We start from the raw sequence: 19,749 nt of genomic DNA, 5'->3' as shown, positions 1-19,749 counted from the left end.
CTCAAAATCCAGAAAGTCGTATTGTGTTTAACAAAAGCTGAGCCGCTGCGTGAAGTAGACGCTCGTGGTAGCACCGCACCAGCAGTTTCGTAAAGGGGTGTGATTCCGGAAGTAGGATAAGGTGTTTGGTATCGTACGATTGTGCTGATTGACCTAAACGGCCACCGATTCGCATGACGTCGTCGGTTCCAATTATCGGACTAAAACGGAAAAGGCGAGATTTTGACGGAATCGGTTGCTGCTGTTGAAGAGCTTTCTATTCGTCTGGAAAGTAATCACGTTGTACTAATTGCACGAGAGTTATTTCAGCGTTAAGGATTTCTGCCATAGTGGGTGCAGCATATGGTATTCTTTCATTTTTTCAAAGTCGAAAGTAAGCACAAAAACGTTGACAAAAAGCTGAAGTCCGATGAAGACGGTAATACTTAGAAAACTTCGAGGCAAGATTTTCTACAAACGAAGGACCTTCCGGTGCAGCTGGTATTGAAGCTAATGTTTTTCGTTCCTCTTTAGTTACTTCTGGACTGGAATGCAGCCACCTTGTTAGCAACAAACGTAGTCCATGAAGAAGGTGATGCTTGTAGCCAGCTCAACACAATTTTTGAATTCACCCAAAAGTAAGTAGTTTCGATGATGCGAAGCGCATCTCGAACCTTGACATATAGTTCAGCTGCCATTCTTGCTCCACATAATTCCAGTCTTGGAATGGTTTGTCGTTTAAGTGGTGCCACCTTTGAGCGTGATGTCAGCAGGGCAACCCGTGTTTTACCCGAAGCGCTAACCGACCGCAGATAGCAGCAACAACCGTAAGCCAGCTGTGATGCATCGGAAAAAAGGTGTAACTCCAGCGAACGTGGGCTTGGGCATGGGATAAACCGATCGATTCGAAGGTCGTTCAATGAATTAAGCTGAAAGCGATACGAATTCCAACTCTCTATCATTGTCTGTGGCAGCTCGTGGTCCCAATCCCAAGGTTTTCCATTTCCTTCTTTAAGCGTCCACAATTTTGCATAAAAATTTCAGTTTATCGGTGCTTGGCTCCCAGTTCAGGCAAAGTTTTTTAATTGATAGGTCCTTGTCTGAATCAACTAACGATTGTAGTACCCTGTCAGTCTGGGGGACGCATTCGAGTGCTGCAAGACTGTTGCTCGCCCACTTTCTAAGTTTCATTCCTGCTTGTCTCCCAGATGGTCTCGAGGTACGATACTGGCCTAACAAGCCAGTCGTCGTATGTTCGAGTCTTGGCTCGGGAGATACTGTTAGTGTCAGTTGGATCGTAGCGCTAGCCCCGCAATTGTCCTGTACACTAAACAGTCGGCTGCGAAGTCTGTGTATAAATAAACAGAAGGTCAAGTTCCGAATCGGAATGTAGCACCAAGGTTTTGCTTTTTTCCTGCTCATGAATACATGGAATCTAACTGGAAGCGCAAAACTGCTGCATTTTCAATCGTGTCAGCACCTGAGTATAATTCGTACACACAAAAGTCTTCACAGGTGGCCTTTGCTGAAGCAGGGTCATTTTCGCGTTCATCTTCAGCTTTTTGAAGGACACGGGTAGCTAAAAATGGTTGTGAAGTGGTACCATATGTAACCGGTTTTATTTCGTACACAGGCACAGGTTCCGAAGGAGAAAATCACCAAAATATCCTGTGCAGTGGTGTGTCTGCTGGATCCAGCCGTATTTGACGGTACATTTTTGCAACATCTGTGCCACAGAATGCAATCGTGATCGCATTAGTATGGAGCGAATGTCTTCCTGTACTACCGGACCAATGAACATAGCATCATTGAGAGAAATTCCATTTGTACCTTTAAAGGAAGCGTCAAACACGACGCTCACTTTGGTAGTGCTGCTGTCCTCTCTGGTAACCGGACGGTGCGGTAGAAAAAAGGTTGGTTGTGTTGTTTTCTTTGATTCATCGATGCGTTCCATGTGTCCTGGAGTTATGTACTCTCGCATGAATTTGTGGTAGCTTTCCGATAACTGCGGATTACGGCTCAATCGTGCCTCGAGCATGTGGAATCGGTGAAATGCTGTGCGCCGATTGCCGTTTTGTTTTTGTTTCTGATCTCTTCGTTTAGTGGCAGTCCAACAGTATACCGCCCAGTTTCCAGGTGAGTTTCGTGCTTACAGAAATGATTCTCGCAAAATGCCTCTCGTGGTGAGTAAGCTGGTCCTGAGTCATTCTCGATGACCCAAAATCGCTCTATAGAGCGATTTAGATCTGCGGTAGCCGCTAAATTGCATGAAATTGTTCCTCGTTCATGTTGTACGTCGATTTTACTCGAAACGACCCATCCGAAGACGGAATTGATCAAGCATGGTAGTGTATCACCTAGCACAATGCGCCCAGCAACGTTTAACGCGTCAAAAAATATCTCTGCTCCCAGCACAACATCAATCGGACAGGATTCGTAGAAGGCAGGGTCAGCTAATTGAATTCCAGGTGGTTATGGCTACGACGAAGCACCAACAGAGAGGGACGGTAAATCAATTGTAACTTTGGGGAGAATCAACAATTCTATCTCATTATGTTCTATTTGAGTATGTTACTCGGAGATGCGGGATTTCACAGTAGACCGAATTTTGAATCGCACTTGTGTGGAGGATTGCCCTATTCCCTTGATTGGGAGATCTGCTCTAGCACGCTGAATTTTCATGCGTTGACTCACTCGCTCGGTTACGATGCAACATTCACTACCTGAATCAAGGAGAGCACAGACTGTGTGCTCATTTCCAACGTCGTCTACTAGAATGATCATTGCAGTCGCTAACAAGACTTTTGTTCTTCTTTTCTTTTGCGAAGTGCAGCTAGTGATACCGTTGTGAGCTGCTAGAGTGGATGAGTGCGGAGCTTCATTGGAACTCAACTGGCTGGGTGGATCGTATTGGTTCAATGGCTTAACCGCTCGAGTGACTGACGCAGAACTGTTTTGATTAGACCTCTGCATGCACAGCTGTGTGTGGTGTCGGCCTCGGCCTTGACACTTCCGGCAACTACTTTCAGGAGAGCAATCTTTTGCCATAAGACCTCGTCGTAAGCAATTTCGGCAAAGTTGATTGCGTCGAACCAATTGTTCCTTTTCACTTACTGACATTTGAGAAAAGGAAGAGCATTGATAGAGCGTATGCTGTCCAGAGCACACTATGCAGCCGCGGAAACCTTTGGTTACTGTTCCGGGATTGGAAGACCGGAAAGGAACAGGTTTTGTGGAAACGGTATGTTGCGGTGTGTCGACGTTTCCCTTGCCTACTGTTTGTAAAACGTTAATCCGACGCTGCTGAAATTCTATGAGTTGACTAAATTTAACTGCTTGATTTGCTTCAGCGTATTCTTCCCAATCACGTCTAGTCACATTGTCTAATCGAGTGCTAAGTATGTGAATAAGTAACACATCCCAGTGTTCAGTATTTTCGCCCAACTGTTTTAAAATTTTTACATTTGTTTGAAACTTCTCAATGAGTGTGTGCAGCTCGGTGGCTGTCTCACGTTTCAGGCATGGGAAGTCGAATAAAGATTGCCCGTATGTCCTTGTCAAGCGACGAGGGTTTTGAAAGTGACTGCTCGTTACTAATGGGGATAGTCTGTATGAGCTCGAGTGCTTCCCTGGACAGAGATGAAAGCAAACAGTAAAATTTTTGTATAGTAGAAAGCGTGACCGAAAAGTGCACCAACGATAAGAACAGATCATGAAAATTCATCCAACCTTCGTGGTCGCCACTAAAGATTGGAATTTTGACGTCCGGGAGCTTGACTTGAAGTGAGTGGGAGGGTTTTTGAGGTTGCGTGGGATGGCGTGTAAAAGAAGCGTACCTTTGGCGCGCTAGTATATTCTTTCGACGTCAGTCCTTTCTTTGTCGTAGGCATTTAAAACATCTTCGTCCTCTTCTGAAGATTCCAATTCCGTTGCACCGCATTATATTCATTCCACATTACCACTAGATTTTCTAACCGCACTGAAACTTCCAGTTTATCACGATCCGTTTGGTAATTGGCGATGAAGCTTGTTATTTCCAAGAAGGATTTTATCACAACGCGTTTGCGATTTTTCAGGCTGCGAAGCTTTCTTTCTGCCGACGACATGATACTGAATGTTGGGAAGTCCTACAAACAAAGACCGCGTAGACCCGAATGAAGCAAAAAAACGAATAGGAACCTCAATTACCTACCTGATTGAGGCAAATTATTGCCTTGTATCAATATAGAATTTGCTGGCTGGTATAATTTTGTCTGTTCGTGGCGAAACTATTATCGGAGTAGTGGCTTCGGTAGAATCACTAAAGTTGCAAATTTCCAACACGTTGCGTTGCTTATATGTCACTATCATCTCCCGTGGATTTTACCCTCGTCTCGCAGAAGTTAATTCGTTGCGCAAGCGATGAAATTATTTAAATCCAAGCCATATAAAAAAGACCCGGTAGAACAATCGAAAGAAGCGTAAGACAATGGAACCTCACTCACCTATTCGGTGCATTAACAATTCCTTGAATGTACAGTCGAACCCCTCTATTACGACAATTTATATAGCGACAAATCTCTCTATAGCGACATTCTCAATGATCCCTTCTACTCTATATTTATAAAAATTATTCGTTTTATTGCGACATTTCCCTATAACGACGGTCCCTTGCGATGTCGCTATAAAGCGATTCAACTGTAATTAATCGTTCTTCCAAATCAGCCGCGATGGCGCTATCGCCATTCGATTTTTTATTGGTGAAAATTTTAGCGGATAGACGGAATTCATTCGACGTCTGATCCGGCTCGATGGACTATGTTTAATTGTAGTTAAGTTAAGAGCAGTAAACACTTTTGTTCTAGATTTAATCTAAACTAAGCACTATGTTTTCTCTAACATTTGTTAACTATATAATACGGGTTTGATCACTCTCTGAATGGTGCCAATGTGGAATGTTGACCGTTGCCTGGTCTCAAGAGTACTGACTTTGATAAGCTATCGATCATGTGGTTTGAGCTGCTGAACGTTCGGATAGCATAGTGTGGGATCTCTCCGTTTGAGTGAGAGAACTAGCGTAGATGGGCTGTGGGATGAAGTGGAGTCCTGATCGGTTGACAATTGTTCGAACTTGTAGAGTGCGCGACAATCTCAATTAACCCCTTTGTGACTGGTGGAGCGAACAGATAGATCTTCTCGTAGAGTAGGAAATGTCTGTAGAATGGTCGCCATGGTTAAATGCTGCAGATAACCCTTCAGTAAGGCTTACTACTTGAAATAAATACAAATGCTCATCAACAAAATCGCAATACGCATAATTTTCATAGTATATTTAAGCCAATTATAAACTAAAGCTAACTACACATTATTAAATACTGTCATTCCTTTCTCTCTCTTTCAACTGTTGCTATCATTTGGTTTTGTATCACCCATTTGTTTTCTTTTGCTCCTTGAAACTATCTTGCTATTTCCATTGTAATGCAGTGGAATAAAGCGCGTCTGTGGCTGTTCAACCAGTGGCAGCATCTTCGACATCGGAGGACGAAACGTCGGTAAATCAATCCTAATAGGATTCTCTGATCCATTGTGGGCATCTGTAGTATCTACCGACTCGCTAGTTTCTTCGATTCGATGCATCTGAAACAGCACATCCTCGCTAATATATGCTTTGCGTGTACTCGGTGATATATTTTCTGTTTTATCTTCCTTAAAATTACGATGCTCTCCTAAAGGTTGACTGGCACTAGTATAACCGTAATCCACTCGTCGAGTCAATGCCATGGATCTTTCTGTTTTGTTACTTTTATAAATCGTTGGTACTGGTTCAGTTTGATTGAATTCTATGTTCACTACGTCCGATAACTCTTCATCGTCGGTTTTCGGTTTGAAAAACTGTGTAAATTGCTCTGTTAGTAATGGTAATAGAGTCAGTCTTGCATACCTTTCGGCTTTTTCAAATACATTAGCGAATCGGTAGGGAAATAGTTGTACAGTAATTAACTTGCTTTCAGGAGGTAATTCTGTAGTGCCTTTACTAGAGGGAGTTTCAATCGAGCGTTTGTCACTATTACGATCTTTTGTTTTGTTCTGCAATTTTCTGGGCTCATGTTGTCCTCTTTTGAGAACTGGTTCACTAACATTACTTTGTGTAGTATCAGGTGATGTAACAATGGGTAATGAAGTTAGCGCCGTTGGTGTTACGTAAATGGGATATGAAGTGTTGGCATCAATGTTTCGGTAACTTCTTGGTAGCTCTATTACAATTGGTTGCCACGGTTGAGTATCAATATTTTTTTCCTTATCATGTGTACCTTTTCCACGGAAGTCATGTTGAGGATTGGAAGGAATTGGTGGTGTATCAACATCATTCCTTTCGTTGCTTTGACCTTTCAAATTATCGTCATAATCGCCAGCTTCCTCACTATCTCCCGGAGTCTCAGTTGATTGACTATCGTGTGTTGAACTGTGTGTATAATCATCTTTTGTTTCACATTCCCCTGGTAAAAGTGTTAAATGAATTGGATTGTTGGAGTCCAGTTGCATTTGTTTGCAAATTGAGAAGCTGAAATAAAAATTTACATGAGCAGAGTTCATAGAATTTCGAGTATGATTTATGTACCTTTTACCGAATCCATCACTTAGGATCATTTTGCTAATACTCCACGACGTTAGACCTCTCGTGAGCCATCCTTTGTATGCTAAATATGTTAGAGTTATGTTTTTCGGAAAGCCCAGCGCGGGATGTGGTACCAGAATTTGTGAGATCATTTCGCCGGCGAATATTTCAGAATCATCTTTCCTAAATAAAAAAAAAACACCATTAGTGGCTTTACAAAGAAACAGATATTAAATATTACGCAGTATAGTATATAATCTAGCTAACTTCATTTCGTGGAACGTTATTTGATAATAATTATAAAATGGTAGAACAATGCATAATTCATCAACCAATTTTGAAAAGGTCGAGAGATCAAACAAATGCATCGATTTTCTCCGTTGTGAACACTTAGTAAAAATACTTAATTTGAGCCGTAACTTATAAATATCAATTTTGAAGTCAATAAAACAATCCTTTTTTGGAAGGAACCCATTTTTTACGATTTTGTACTAAATATTTTGATTGGTTTTTAGGTATATCGTTTTTGCGATAAAGTTGCATGATTGTGTTTCAGGATACTTGAATAATTTTACTTGTGTTTTTTTTTACTGAAATCTTTCAAAAATTAAAGGCTCTCAATTGATGTGCGGCGTTTTTAAGAATTGTAAACCATCTTAATTATGGATAACAACCATCCATGTTTTGATTTTGAGATCCTATTAGAGTGTCCTAATTTATTTTCCAAAATAATATATTTGTCCTGATTTTTATAGGACATTCAATTCTGTTTAATCTTCTTATGTTTAGTTTATTTTGTTTTTGGGTGAAAAGTGTTAACCTTCAAAATTTTCGAACCGAAGCGACAGTGCGTACTTCTGTTTGAATTACACAGCAAAACTGTGTAAGTTTCATCAGTAAGGTGAATATTAGCGATAATTCAGAATTGTTAAAAATTATTTCTTATTTTTTTAGATTGCGGTACACAACGCTAACCGCGAATGAATTTTTTCCGGGTTGGATCCTAGTGGAGAGGTCGATTTATTACCTTTCACAAGAGTTCGTTCTTCGATCGACTGTGAGCGGATTTGGTTGGGCGGGAAACCTGGTGAGCTGCCTGCTTAAGGTAAGTCAATGTGTTAGAAAAATGAAAATACATTTTTATTGTGGCAATGTTCATTGAGAACCCTCACGACATAATAGTTAGGAGAACACCGCCCTTCCTTCGCCCTTCCACAAATCTTTTATAGAAAATCAGTTAAATTCTCCCGACACCACGCTTCCACGATGTGGGCCGGTGTGCTGTTCTGTTGCAAGACGTAATGATGCCTCCCTAGAGGTCCCGAAGTACCGGGGCCACAACTTTCTCCAAAACCTGATTTTCATAATACGCAGCGTTGGTTTTCACGTTTTTCTCGATAAACAACAAGGAGAGCTTCCCACGCCTGGATACGGTCTCCTAAACTATCACTGACCGCTAGACGGGGGGATACTGGCCAACGTCGGCGGCTACAACCGATCATTTTGGACATTGTGAGGCTGTTGCAAAACAAAGAGTTTCTCATCAGAAACTGTCCAGCCTCTACCTAATTGTAGCCTCCGTTACCCCGTGCACCTTGCGTTTCTTGTACGGCTTGTAACCCATGTTTTTTGTCATCATGGTGCGGGCAGTTCCCTCACAAACAGCTTTACTACGACGTCGCGGTACTCCTTCATCGTGAACAGTAAACAAACATCAAATGACAGCAAGTCAACACCATGCGCGTCGGTTAAACTATATATGAGGCTAAAGCTGACGACAATATCAGTATACAGAATGTATATGGTGCGTATTTACACAATGATGAAAAGTTGTATTCGAACTTATTGAACACCTTGTATTCGTCATGGACCAGTGGTAAACGATGGGATCGACCTTTATAGTAAAACTATCGATATAAGAGCTAAACGAAACGCTCAACGGACAAACTTCGGCCAATTGAATGCACTAATTACCCGTCTTGTAAGATAGGCGGAAAGTAGGGCGTCGAATAATTTTAATTGGGTATGTGCTCGAGTGACAACACACCAAAAATTGGAAACAATAATTTGTACTTATCTTACTGAATCCAGTGCCAGCTTGTAGTACCTACTCACATGAAACACACTACATTTAGCAAATAAACTGAAAAAAAAACACTCGAAATGTGAACCTTTATTATGCAGATAATTCACACGAGTACAACGTTAGCCCTGCTTCCAAGAAATAAGCTTTCAGATCAAACTCTCGAAACCCTTTTCAGTCACCTCTGAAGTGCCACTAGGTTCGCATTTGGGTACACTTTTTATCGTTTTGTATGTCAATAACATTTTCCTCATACTTAAAAAAAAATATTAATTTACGCAGACAACATGAAACTACGCGTAGAATCAGTTCAAAAACAATTTCTTTTATACGCGCTCCGCAGCATGAATTGGGCTGCATTTTCTGGAAGATAGATCATGGCGGAGGCGGATGAACCATGAGTTGCATGAGCTGCTAGGAGAACCACTCATCGTTCAAACGGCGAAAATCGGGAGATTGTGGGGGCTGGGCATGTCGTAAGGATGTCGGACGACAGCCCGGTAAAAATGGATCTCGAAAACGGTTGCACCGAATGTCTGGAGAAAAGGCTGCTGTACGTTTGAACTGGAATTTTGCATGGGAACTTTTTGGCGAATACGAAACTTTTAAGCCCTACCGCTAAACGAAATTCGAAAAGTCGGTTTATATTGGATCCCTATACTGTTTACGTCATACTCAAACAACAGTTCGAGTGTTGTTTTCAAATTGACCATTGATTAAATTCCGCAACTGTTTACTTAAACGTGCGTTGCACGGTAAGCGATATCGCTAAAGACAGCATAAAATACTTTATCTTTATTGTTATTCTCTTCTATTCTCTTTCTTCAATATTCTTCCGCACTCATATTCCTACTATAAGGCAACTCGTATTGAAGGTGAGTAACGTGAGCGGACCAAACCACTATTTTCTCAATCCCGTTTTACTGCATGATAGACCAAATATCATACACCAAATTTTCCGTGAAAACTAGATGCATGGATTATGATATCAAGATAAGCGATATCACATGATAGGCATAGTGTGCACAAGGCATTAGTTGGATTGACTGACATACATTGGCAGAACAGATTAAGGATTACGGGCGTCCGGAGGGGCTCCTCTTCAATCGTCAAAATTTCATTAAAGGAATATGTCATACAGAAGTATAAATCAAAGAAAGTTTTAGAAGGATTGTGTTAGTTTTAATAGAATTTCAGTTTTTTTGTTTTTGGAGAAGTGCACTTCTGTGAAGACCCCAAAGTGCGGAAATCCGAGGGCCCTGAACCCCCCCCCCCAAATCCGGCTATGTACATTGGAATAGAAAATATTTTAATGAATATTAATAAATTAAGGCGAACGAAAAAATACGTTACTCTGTGATCGTGAACACTTCCGTAAGTCCAGCATCGCTTTCAAGTTCTACCTCAAGCCTTCCAAGGGTCCGTAGGGGCAATTCGTTTGGTGAATTGTGAATCTGCAACCTGTATTGATGAGCGCAGAATGGTTCCTCCTCGCGTGTCTTGAGGTACAGCTGACCCCGAGCAACAGATCGGTCCGCGTAGTAACCCATATTTCCACATACAGACATTTCTGTACCGTTCTCCATTCGCTTGCAAGAGAAGCAGTCTCCTTTGAGAAAATTCTCATAATTATCACAGGGAAAGGCGGGAAATAGGCACTTCGGGGCAACAGAATCAATAAAGAATTTATACGCTCGTCTGTGGTTACATAATGACCGTCCTTCTACCGATGCTGGTGGTGCTGAAATGTAAATACACTGTTATAATATTTCTTTCGGAAAATACTAAAGAGATTGCATGAAATGGTAATTGCATTGTGTAATTGCAAGGTTATAGAGTCTGGTTTGACGAGCGCATGGTCGTTAGTTCAAAGCTTAAGAGAATCAGGTCATTCGATATCCAGTATCTTACTTATAGGTTTATTCTCAAGCTTCTTCAAAAACCTATCTTTTATGCTACCCGAATGATTCTTCTATTGATGGGGTCTTCATGCTTGCAGAAATTAGATTTCTTCTAATGCACCAAATTGAAAGAATTGAAATGAATTTCTCATCGATCTTAAAGGTTTAGCATGCTGGTTATTTTATTTTAACGCCAACCGCTAAGAGATAGATAGGCAAACCGTCTAAATACTGACGGTAACTTCCCAACAAACAAATTTGTTGGATAACGGATGATAATCCCGAAATCCATTGAATAATAGCTTGTTAGGCTGTAAACCAACAAAATTGTTTGCTGGGTTCTTTCAACGCCTGTTGATACCCTGGAAATGGTCCTACCGTAAAAAGCTATACAACACTGGGTAAAGAGCATTCCAAGAAATAAAATGGTGTAGAATAATCCTTCTTTTTATAAAACTAGCTATAATAATTGAATTTTTATTCAGAAGTGTTCAAACACAGTTTGAGACTGTTCGAAGTCTGAATCAAAACGGTATTTTATGTGTACATTAACTTTAAGGTCAAAGCATTTTAGACTATTCAGATCAGTAATGTTATACACAAAATAGCTGCGACGCAACCAAAAAGAAGATGTTATAGAAAAATCAGAACTCTGAACTTCTAAAAATGTTTCTGAAACGTCTTTTTTGTTTCAGCACTATGTGGACTGACTAATGTAGATAGGAGATTATACAATATATATATATATATATATATATATATATATATATATATATATATATATATATATATATATATATATATATATATATATATATATATATATATATATATATATATATATATATATATATATATATATATATATATATATATTAGACAATATAAAAGTTCTTAAATGAGCTATTTTTTTTGAAATCTAACATAACATCTGACCCGTTTTATTTTCACTGTTACATAATGCACGCTTGTATAAAAAACAAAGACGTATTCCTACGTTAAAATGAAGGAGTTCAAATTTACTCACCCCAAATAATATCAGTTACAGCTCCAACGAATAGGTTCGAACAACCATGTTGAACTCTTCCTCCATTAGGATAAAAATCGACTGCACCCATCGGTTGCCAGGAACCCAAACCACCCAGTATCAAATTTTCCCCGTTCGAATGGATTACGTCGACAAATCCAGCATCACTGTCATCTAGTCGAGCATGCGGGTGCTGGGATTCAAACAGCGGTCCAGCTGGATCAAGTCCTGTGATTCGATGTAAACCGTTTAGTTCAGCACCGGCAAATCCGGCAACATGCGAACCCAAGCTAAAACCAATTAAATGCACTCGAGACATGTTCAGTTTGTTGTGCGTTTCGAGTCCTTTCAACACATAAGCGAGTTGCCTGCCAACAAGACGTGTGTTTGCTGCAGCTCGGACGTAATTTGGTAGTGTTGCACCATTTTCCCAATCCATACATATAACAATGCAATCTTCCTATAAGAATCAATAAATAGTTTGGTGTGAAAATAAATAGTCTAGAAATAAACTGCACAAAATGAAATTTATTTTTTATTGTGCACAAAGCTTTAACATACCACGGCCATCAAAGCTGTCCTCATCTCATACACCCACACATGGGTACAGCTCGAGCCAAACCCATGAATAATCGCACGCGCAGTGGCATTTTCTAGGTTCCCAAATTTTTCGTACACTTTATCCGGCGCATACCGATGTTTAACAGGAGTGGTTGCATTAGCGGTTTTAGGTGTTGGGGCTGGCGAAATAGTTGTCCCGTTGTTAATTTTTGCGATCTCATCGTAATAAAACTCCAGTATAGGTTTTTCACTCCTGGAGAGAAAAGAGTTATACTTGTATGAATAATAAAAATATTTCACTATGGAAAAGGTAATGGTAAGTGTTTGAATTTATTTATTCATGTACTAATATTTACTCGAAAATTTGTGTTTTGTCTCAAATAGTGACATTTGAACATTATAATAAGGGGTTTGAATTGCTTCCGAAGTTAAGTAAACGTTTTTGCAGAAAATTTAGAACTTATTAGCCAAGTAAAAACAAAACAGAATAATATGGTTAACATGCTGCTCATATGACCAAGACTATCTCACTGACTATAAAGCGAGCTAACCGTCATAACTGAGAATCGCTCCTTCATTTTTAGAAGTTTATTCTGAATTATTCGATTTAACTTTTTACTGGCTGCACAGTAGAGATGGTCGGGTTTCGGGTTTTCAAACCCGAAACCCGAACCCGACCCGTACCCGACGGGTTCGGGTTTGAAATTGTCGGGTACGGGTCGGGTTCGGGTTTTGTGAAAAAAATATTTTCGGGTTCGGGTCGGGTTCGGGTTTGAAAATGTCGGGTTCAGGTCGGGTTTGGGTATTAAAACCCGAAACCTGATTATAAAATCTATGAAATCTCGGGTTCGGGTTTCACAATTTCGGGTTCGGGTCGGGTTCGGGTTTCAATGAAATAAAATTTTCGGGTTCGGGTCGGGTTCGGGTTTGAACGAATAAAAAAGTTTCGGGTACGGGTCGGGTTCGGGTTTTGACCGAAAAAAAATTCGGGTTCGGGTCGGGTACGGGTTTGAAAAACATCAAACCCGACCATCTCTACTGCACAGCAACATGTCTAGATAGAAACTTTATATAACATTGCAAAACTGAATATTTGTTTGTAACTTAACAATAAAGTGTTGATACAAAATCTAAAATTACTGTTGATAAAGTAATAAAAATATTTTACATATTACACCTTAATTATACACCCTCTATGTGCTCTACACAGTTAACCTCAATAACAAGATTAGTAGTTGGTTTAAAAAATATAGCTCTTGCATTATTACGAAACAAAGATTTGTAGCATTCTTGCGATAAACCACGGAAATAACAGGTAGAAATAATATATTATATTGACCCACATATTCCTCCTTGAGGTACACGGAACAACGCAGTTAACCCATTTCCAGCGGGTGATGCCATATGGCATCACCTGACTTAATCTGTGATTTATTTATTTATTAGCTCTACCAACAGACATTTTAAGACTAGTCCTAATGGTTATTAATATATAAAACATTACGAAACAGAGATATAAATTTTGTACGTAGAACTTGATGCGATAAGTGAAAGTCGAAAGCAGATGACACCCGGTTGAAGGCTCGTTGAATACCAATGATGGCACTGTTTGCGCTGTAGTTGGTACGACGAAAAACCTGACATTCAAACTTTGATTTAGGTATAAGAGCAAGATCGCGCCAAATCACCGATGGTCGAATATCGACCATTTTTGATTTGAATAAAACTTTGCACACGTATTTGGCTCAGCAAACTGAGCATTTTCCACAGATGGAGCGATTTTTTACACCCATGAGTTACATTCTAAAAGGGCGTATGCCTTTTGGCATAGGTTTTATTCGAAGCATTGTAGCCCAGAAACCGTTGGTTGTATAGAAAAACTGTCTGAGAATGAGTTGCAGGGAATTAAAAATGCATCATAAAAAAAATATACACTGTACAAAAAAAAATTTTTTTAACCAAAAAAAAATTCAAAATAAATATTAAATTTCAGTTTAAAAAAAAAGAGTTGATTTTCTTTTTTATTTTTTTTTTAAAGAAACTTGACGTTAATACGCAACTTAAAAAAAAAGTCCAGGATGGAGAAATGAGAAATAATTTTTTTATGGTAGATTAATTTTTTTATAAAAATTCTAATTCAAACATTTTTCAGAATTCTTGTATTCTGATGATTTTAAAAGATGCAGAGAGTTGTTTTGAATCAAAATGCTCTTGGTAGTTAACATTCGAAAGGCATCGGTTTTCGAGTTATTTTAAATTAGAGTTCGAAAAATTATTAATATATATGAAAATTCACGATTTTCTTAATTTGTCCGTGGTTCTCCAGCAAAAACTATACGTTCATTGGAAAGCTTGATCAAAAATATACAGTTCATTTTTTGACAACAAAACGATTGGATAAATAACTCAGGCGCTGTACCTTAGCTTACCTACACGTATGTTTGTCGTGCAACACTACCTACTTGTTTACTAATAACAACTGTTTGTAAAGTAAGCTACTTACCTCCTGGGTAACCTATAATATCTGTTTCCGTATATAAATACGATTGCACTTCTCCAGAAGTGTTAGTAACAGTTTGCATTTTGTGAAGATGAATAAAGTGAAAATAGAATACACCTAGCCCAAGTGCTGTAAACCCTTTCCTGATCATCGATGCTCATCAAGCTTACGCAAATTAAACGAAAACGTTATTGCAAAATTAAAAATATTGAACAGTCAAGCTCATTTTAATACGTCTTTATCAATTTGTGATTCGTGTAGATTATATTGTATCAAAGTGAAAGATGAATTTGATCTCGAAGAGCATCCACACAATTCATTCATGGAACCATCAACATCAGGATGTGGAAGAAACATTCTAACGACGGAGTTGCAACCATCTGCATCTGAACACGAATTGGCGGAGGTACCATCTACTACAACAATCGTATCTTCATATTCTCAAGAAAGCATTCAAAATGAATACTCCAGAGCACAGAAAATTGAGTTATTCAACAAGAGCTGGAATCAACGTTTCACCGATATCACTGGCAAAGCTCAATCAGGAAAAATATCCTAAAAAAAAGTATCTGAACATTACTGACGGTATAAGAAAAAACATTTTCGATTTTGATGCTGAAGATGACCTGGATTTATTGAAACGTAAAGCGAGAGACTCCGACGAGATGATTTTGCAGTTAAAAGAAAAATTTACTGCGCCCGAATGCTGATTCTAAATTTTACTTTGTACAACTATTATGTAGCTCAACTACACGATCCAAATATTGTTATCTCCGCGAATGTGAACATTGCCCAAGCCGTTTAGATTTTGAAAACAGTTTTTTCAAAGAACTTGAGGAACGTTGTGTGAGTGAAATACCTTTCGAACAGTGGATTGCAACAGATCGATGTAATATAGAGACACTTGTGAAACCAGTTGATGAATTTGTATCTTATTTTTGTGAAAAGTTGGAAAAGTTGATTACCCACGATTACATAAAAACTCAACAGTTGACTTACATGAGAGAAGCAAAAAATAATTTGAAATATGGTGAAGTTGTTATAGTGTGTGATTTCTCAGAGTAGTTATTGGAATAATAGTCAAGCCACCATTCATCCCTTCGTTGTTTACTATTCAGAAACTGGAACACTTAAGAATATCAGCTTCATCATAATATCGGAAGTACTCCATACTGTTACTGTTGCGGTTCAGGTGTTCCTTGCCAAATTAATGAGTTTTATTAAAACAAAAATACAGTTGAAAAAAGCGATATTTATGTCTGATGGAGCTGCCTCACAATACAAAAATAGAAAAAAACTTTGCAAGTCTTTGCAAGTTCAAAACAAGATATAACGTCGATGCAGAGTGGCATTTTTTTGCGACTTCTCATGGTAAAGGCCCATGCGATGCAGTTGGTGGCACATTAAAACGAATGGCAAGAAATACAAGTTTAGCTAAAGAACATGAACATCCCATTACAAACGCAAAAGAATTGTATGATTGGGCTAATCAGAAAAGTAATGAAAATTCATCAAAAATGCCATTTAGTTGGGTATCATATGAAGAATATGAACAAGGAGTAACAGAATGGCGCAATATTTTCAAAAAATCTAAAATAATAGCTGGCACACAAAAGTATCACTCGTTTGTTCCGATTTCAGAAAATAAGATACAAACGAAGCTGTTTTCAAAAGATGACGAATCATTTACTTATGATGTATATAAAATATAAGGTGAAACTAGTTCTGTAAAGTATCTATGTCATAAAAAAATATGTTCCTAAGATAATAAAACTCGAAAATAAATATTTGATTCTTATATATATTTATATCACTTAGAACATTTAACTCTTTTCTTGAGAACCGTTCGCCCAATCGTTTTGTTGTCAAAGAATGAATTGTATATTTTTGATCAAGCATTCCAATGAACGTATGGTTTTTGCTGGAGAACCATGGACAAATTAAGAAAAACGTGTATTTTCCTAAATTTTAATAATTGTTCGAGCTTAAATTAGAAATAACTCGAAAACCAATGCCTTTAGAATGTTAACACCCAAGAGCTTTTTGATTTAAAATGACTCTCTGCATCTTTTAAAATCATCAGAATGCAAATATTTTGAAAAATGTTGGAATTGGAATTTTCATAAAAAAATTAAGCTGCCATAAAAAAATTATTTCTCATTTCTCCATCCTGGACTTTTTTTAAAAATTGCGTATTAACGTCAAGTTTCTTTAAAAAAAAAAATGGCAACTCTTTTTTTTTAAATTGAAATTTAATATTTATTTTGAATTTTTTTTGGTCAAAACAAAATTTTTTTTGTACAGTGTATATTTTTTTTATGATGCATTTTTGATTCCCTGCAACTCATTCTCAGACAGTTTTTTTATACAACCAACGGTTTCTGGGCTACAATGCTTCGAATAAAACTTATGCCAAAAGGCATACGCCCTTTTAGAATGTAACCCATGGGTGTAAAAAATCTCTCCACCTGTGAAAAATGCTCAGTTTGCTAAGCCAAATACGTGTGCAAAGTTTCATTCAAATCAAAAATGGTCGATAAAATTTTCGCGTATTTCCAGGCGATTTGAAATGATTTTGCTCATAACAGTTATGCTAGAAAATTTGCACGATGAAACTATTCAGTTTGGTTAAAGAACAGATTGATCTTTAATATGCAATACAGTTTGTGTCGATTGTGCATATAATTGATAAGTAATAAGAGTTTAAAGTTAATTTTTCGAGGCAAAAACTGATTTCTCTCCGCCTGGAACGGGTTATCCTGACGAATGCAATCTGGTGATTTCGCATCAAATCTCTTAAAAAACAAATTTTGCTCAACTATTTTTAGCCACATAAAAGTTGGGTTCCGGCTTAGCATTCATAAATCTCCAATTTAGAACGAAATGGTTTATATTCGTCCCAACGTTACAGCACTTGTTAGTACCTTCGTCAGGAGAAACTGTGTTTCGTCAGGGGAAACTGTGTTTTTTTTAATTAATAGTGAGTTTCAGCTCACAATATATATGTTCGAAATGCCAAGCCGAAAACCCAATTATTGTTACCGTCTACCTCTAACACACAAATCCACATATTTATAAAATGACTAAGTATTTTATTGTCATAAAAACTACGGTTTTCAGAAATTCAAAAGCAGTATAATCCTTAATTTGACCTGCGGAGCACAACTTCTGTGTGTAATACTGATGAGGGTAAACTTATTTGGATTATTTCTTGCATATGCGTTTGTTTTCCTGATCCATATTACGTTACGAAATTATCCGAATTTCGTTGACATATGACGAGCACGAATAACTGGTTCAAATACCTGTAGTTTCATATGGAAAAACCAACGGCCCATTTTACCCAACCTTTTCGTCGTATCTGCTGTTCTCCTAATAACGTTTGATTTACTACCAGTCTGCACTCTAGGGAAGTGTTGTATGTAATTATTGTGTGATGCAACAACAAACTCGTTTAGCACCTAAAGTGATAATTGAATTCATCCTATGCGCTGTTATACATTTGCGGAAAGAAAGTAAAAGTAAAACCATATGACGTAGTATATTGCGACAGCGATGATACCCAATTTGCAGATTTTTTACGTTTTAGTTAGCAATACCCCTACGTAAAGTTGTTCTTTGTCAAAACGACGAAAGACTCCAAACGACCGCATATGGAGCAGAAGGGTGGTTTGTAAAAGGGAACCACGTGGTTTTCTTATTTCTCAAATTAGATTTCGATATTGCCATCAAGTAGCATTCTAGCAAGTTAAAATAATACATTCATGTTCAATTTATCTTAAAATACTTGTATTAGCAAGCAAGTTTGTGATTGGTAATACATTTTGTAAGTAAAGCTAAGTGTTTGAACTTAGCAGAAATTATTAGGACGAGGGTATGAGAAAAATAAATATTTTAACGTTTTTACGTTGACATTATGGTATAACACACGAATTTATTAAAAATTGACTCTTTATCGCTACAGAAACCTCTTAAACTATTGGGAATAATTGGGTGCATTTCCAGTTCAAAACGCAGGTTTCAACTCGACTTGCAAAATTTTACTAAACTATAATTGATTGAAAAGTAATAACTTAAAAACGTTCGTGACATTGTACAGTTTGATAATAACTTAAAAACGTTCGTGACATTGTACAGTTTGAAGCATGGTGAAAGGTTCAAGAACCTACTGTTTATCATTGCCTTGGAAAGTGTAGTGCAGAGAACATTCTCTAACCAGCCGGGTCTATTGTGGCTAAGCACTTCGCATGGGCTCATATACGCTGATCCACTCAACTCTACGTTTACGCCTTCTAGCCGCATGTTGCTCGACGGGATCACTTTCTTGGGACTCCGACAGATAAATGGTATTTGCAACCATCAATCTCGCTGTTTGGACCTCGTAATCGTGAGTGTAGATTGCGCTTCACAATGCAAGGTTCATGAAGCTCTTGAAGCGATGGTTCCGCCTGATGTTTTTCACCCGGCTCTAAGCATAGAATGAGCTGCTCGTCAACCAGTAGAATTCGAAGATATTCCTGACTCAAATCCACTTGACTATAATAAAACAAACATTGACCAATTGCGCTATCTTGTATCGCAAATTGACTGGAGCGTCCTCGAACCCTTCACTGATGTGAATGATGCAGTTGATTATTACGATCAGAAGCAGTATGACTGTCTTATGATTGCTGTACCCCTACGCCAAGCTTCTGAGAAACCACCTTGGTCTAACGAAGCTTCGACGACTGAAAAGCATTCGAGCTAAAGCTCTTCGAGTTTATACCCGACAACGTGAATCAAATTCTAGACGCCGTTTTGCTACTGCCAGTAACAAATATCGTCATTACAAAAAGCTGCTGTACACTCGCCACATTCTTCGCGCTCAGCAAAGCTTGAGCAAAAAACCTAAACATTTTTGGAAATTGGTAAACTCTAAGCGGAAAGAGAATGGTTTACCTTTGACTGTATTCCTCAATGATGTGTCCGCCGTCACGTCTAAAGATAAGTGCAACATATTTGCAAGACACTTTGCTAGCGTGTTCAGTAGCAACACATTCACTTCTCAACAAAACGAGCAAGCCCTGAGTAATGTGCCGCTAGCAGTGTTAGACATGGATATTT

General features: G+C 38.4%; 2 protein-coding genes across 4 annotated transcripts in view; one reads left to right on the top strand and one right to left on the bottom strand.

Moving 5' to 3' along the window:
* Positions 1-11,768, top strand: part of LOC129718995 (protein dj-1beta) — an 81,532-nt gene extending 69,764 nt beyond the window's left edge. Inside the window, exon 6 of the mRNA XM_055670297.1 lies at positions 11,601-11,768. The gene's annotated coding sequence lies outside the window, so the exon portion shown is untranslated. The remainder of the gene's footprint in view (positions 1-11,600) is intronic.
* The window catches only part of LOC129718993 (uncharacterized), a 115,653-nt gene continuing 101,156 nt past the window's right edge, over positions 5,253-19,749 (bottom strand). For all 3 annotated transcript variants that reach the window (XM_055670291.1, XM_055670290.1, XM_055670294.1), the window contains 5 exons: positions 12,147-12,399; positions 11,586-12,045; positions 10,011-10,398; positions 6,578-6,757; positions 5,253-6,520 (listed from right to left, as the gene is read on the bottom strand). In XM_055670291.1, the coding sequence (XP_055526266.1) occupies positions 5,356-6,520; positions 6,578-6,757; positions 10,011-10,398; positions 11,586-12,045; positions 12,147-12,399 (2,446 nt within the window). In that variant the 3' untranslated portion in view covers positions 5,253-5,355. The remainder of the gene's footprint in view (positions 6,521-6,577; positions 6,758-10,010; positions 10,399-11,585; positions 12,046-12,146; positions 12,400-19,749) is intronic.

This window comes from Wyeomyia smithii, chromosome 1, assembly GCF_029784165.1.
Source record: "Wyeomyia smithii strain HCP4-BCI-WySm-NY-G18 chromosome 1, ASM2978416v1, whole genome shotgun sequence".
In the NCBI taxonomy this organism is placed as follows: domain Eukaryota; kingdom Metazoa; phylum Arthropoda; class Insecta; order Diptera; family Culicidae; genus Wyeomyia; species Wyeomyia smithii.
This window is presented reverse-complemented; position numbering and strand designations above follow the sequence as displayed.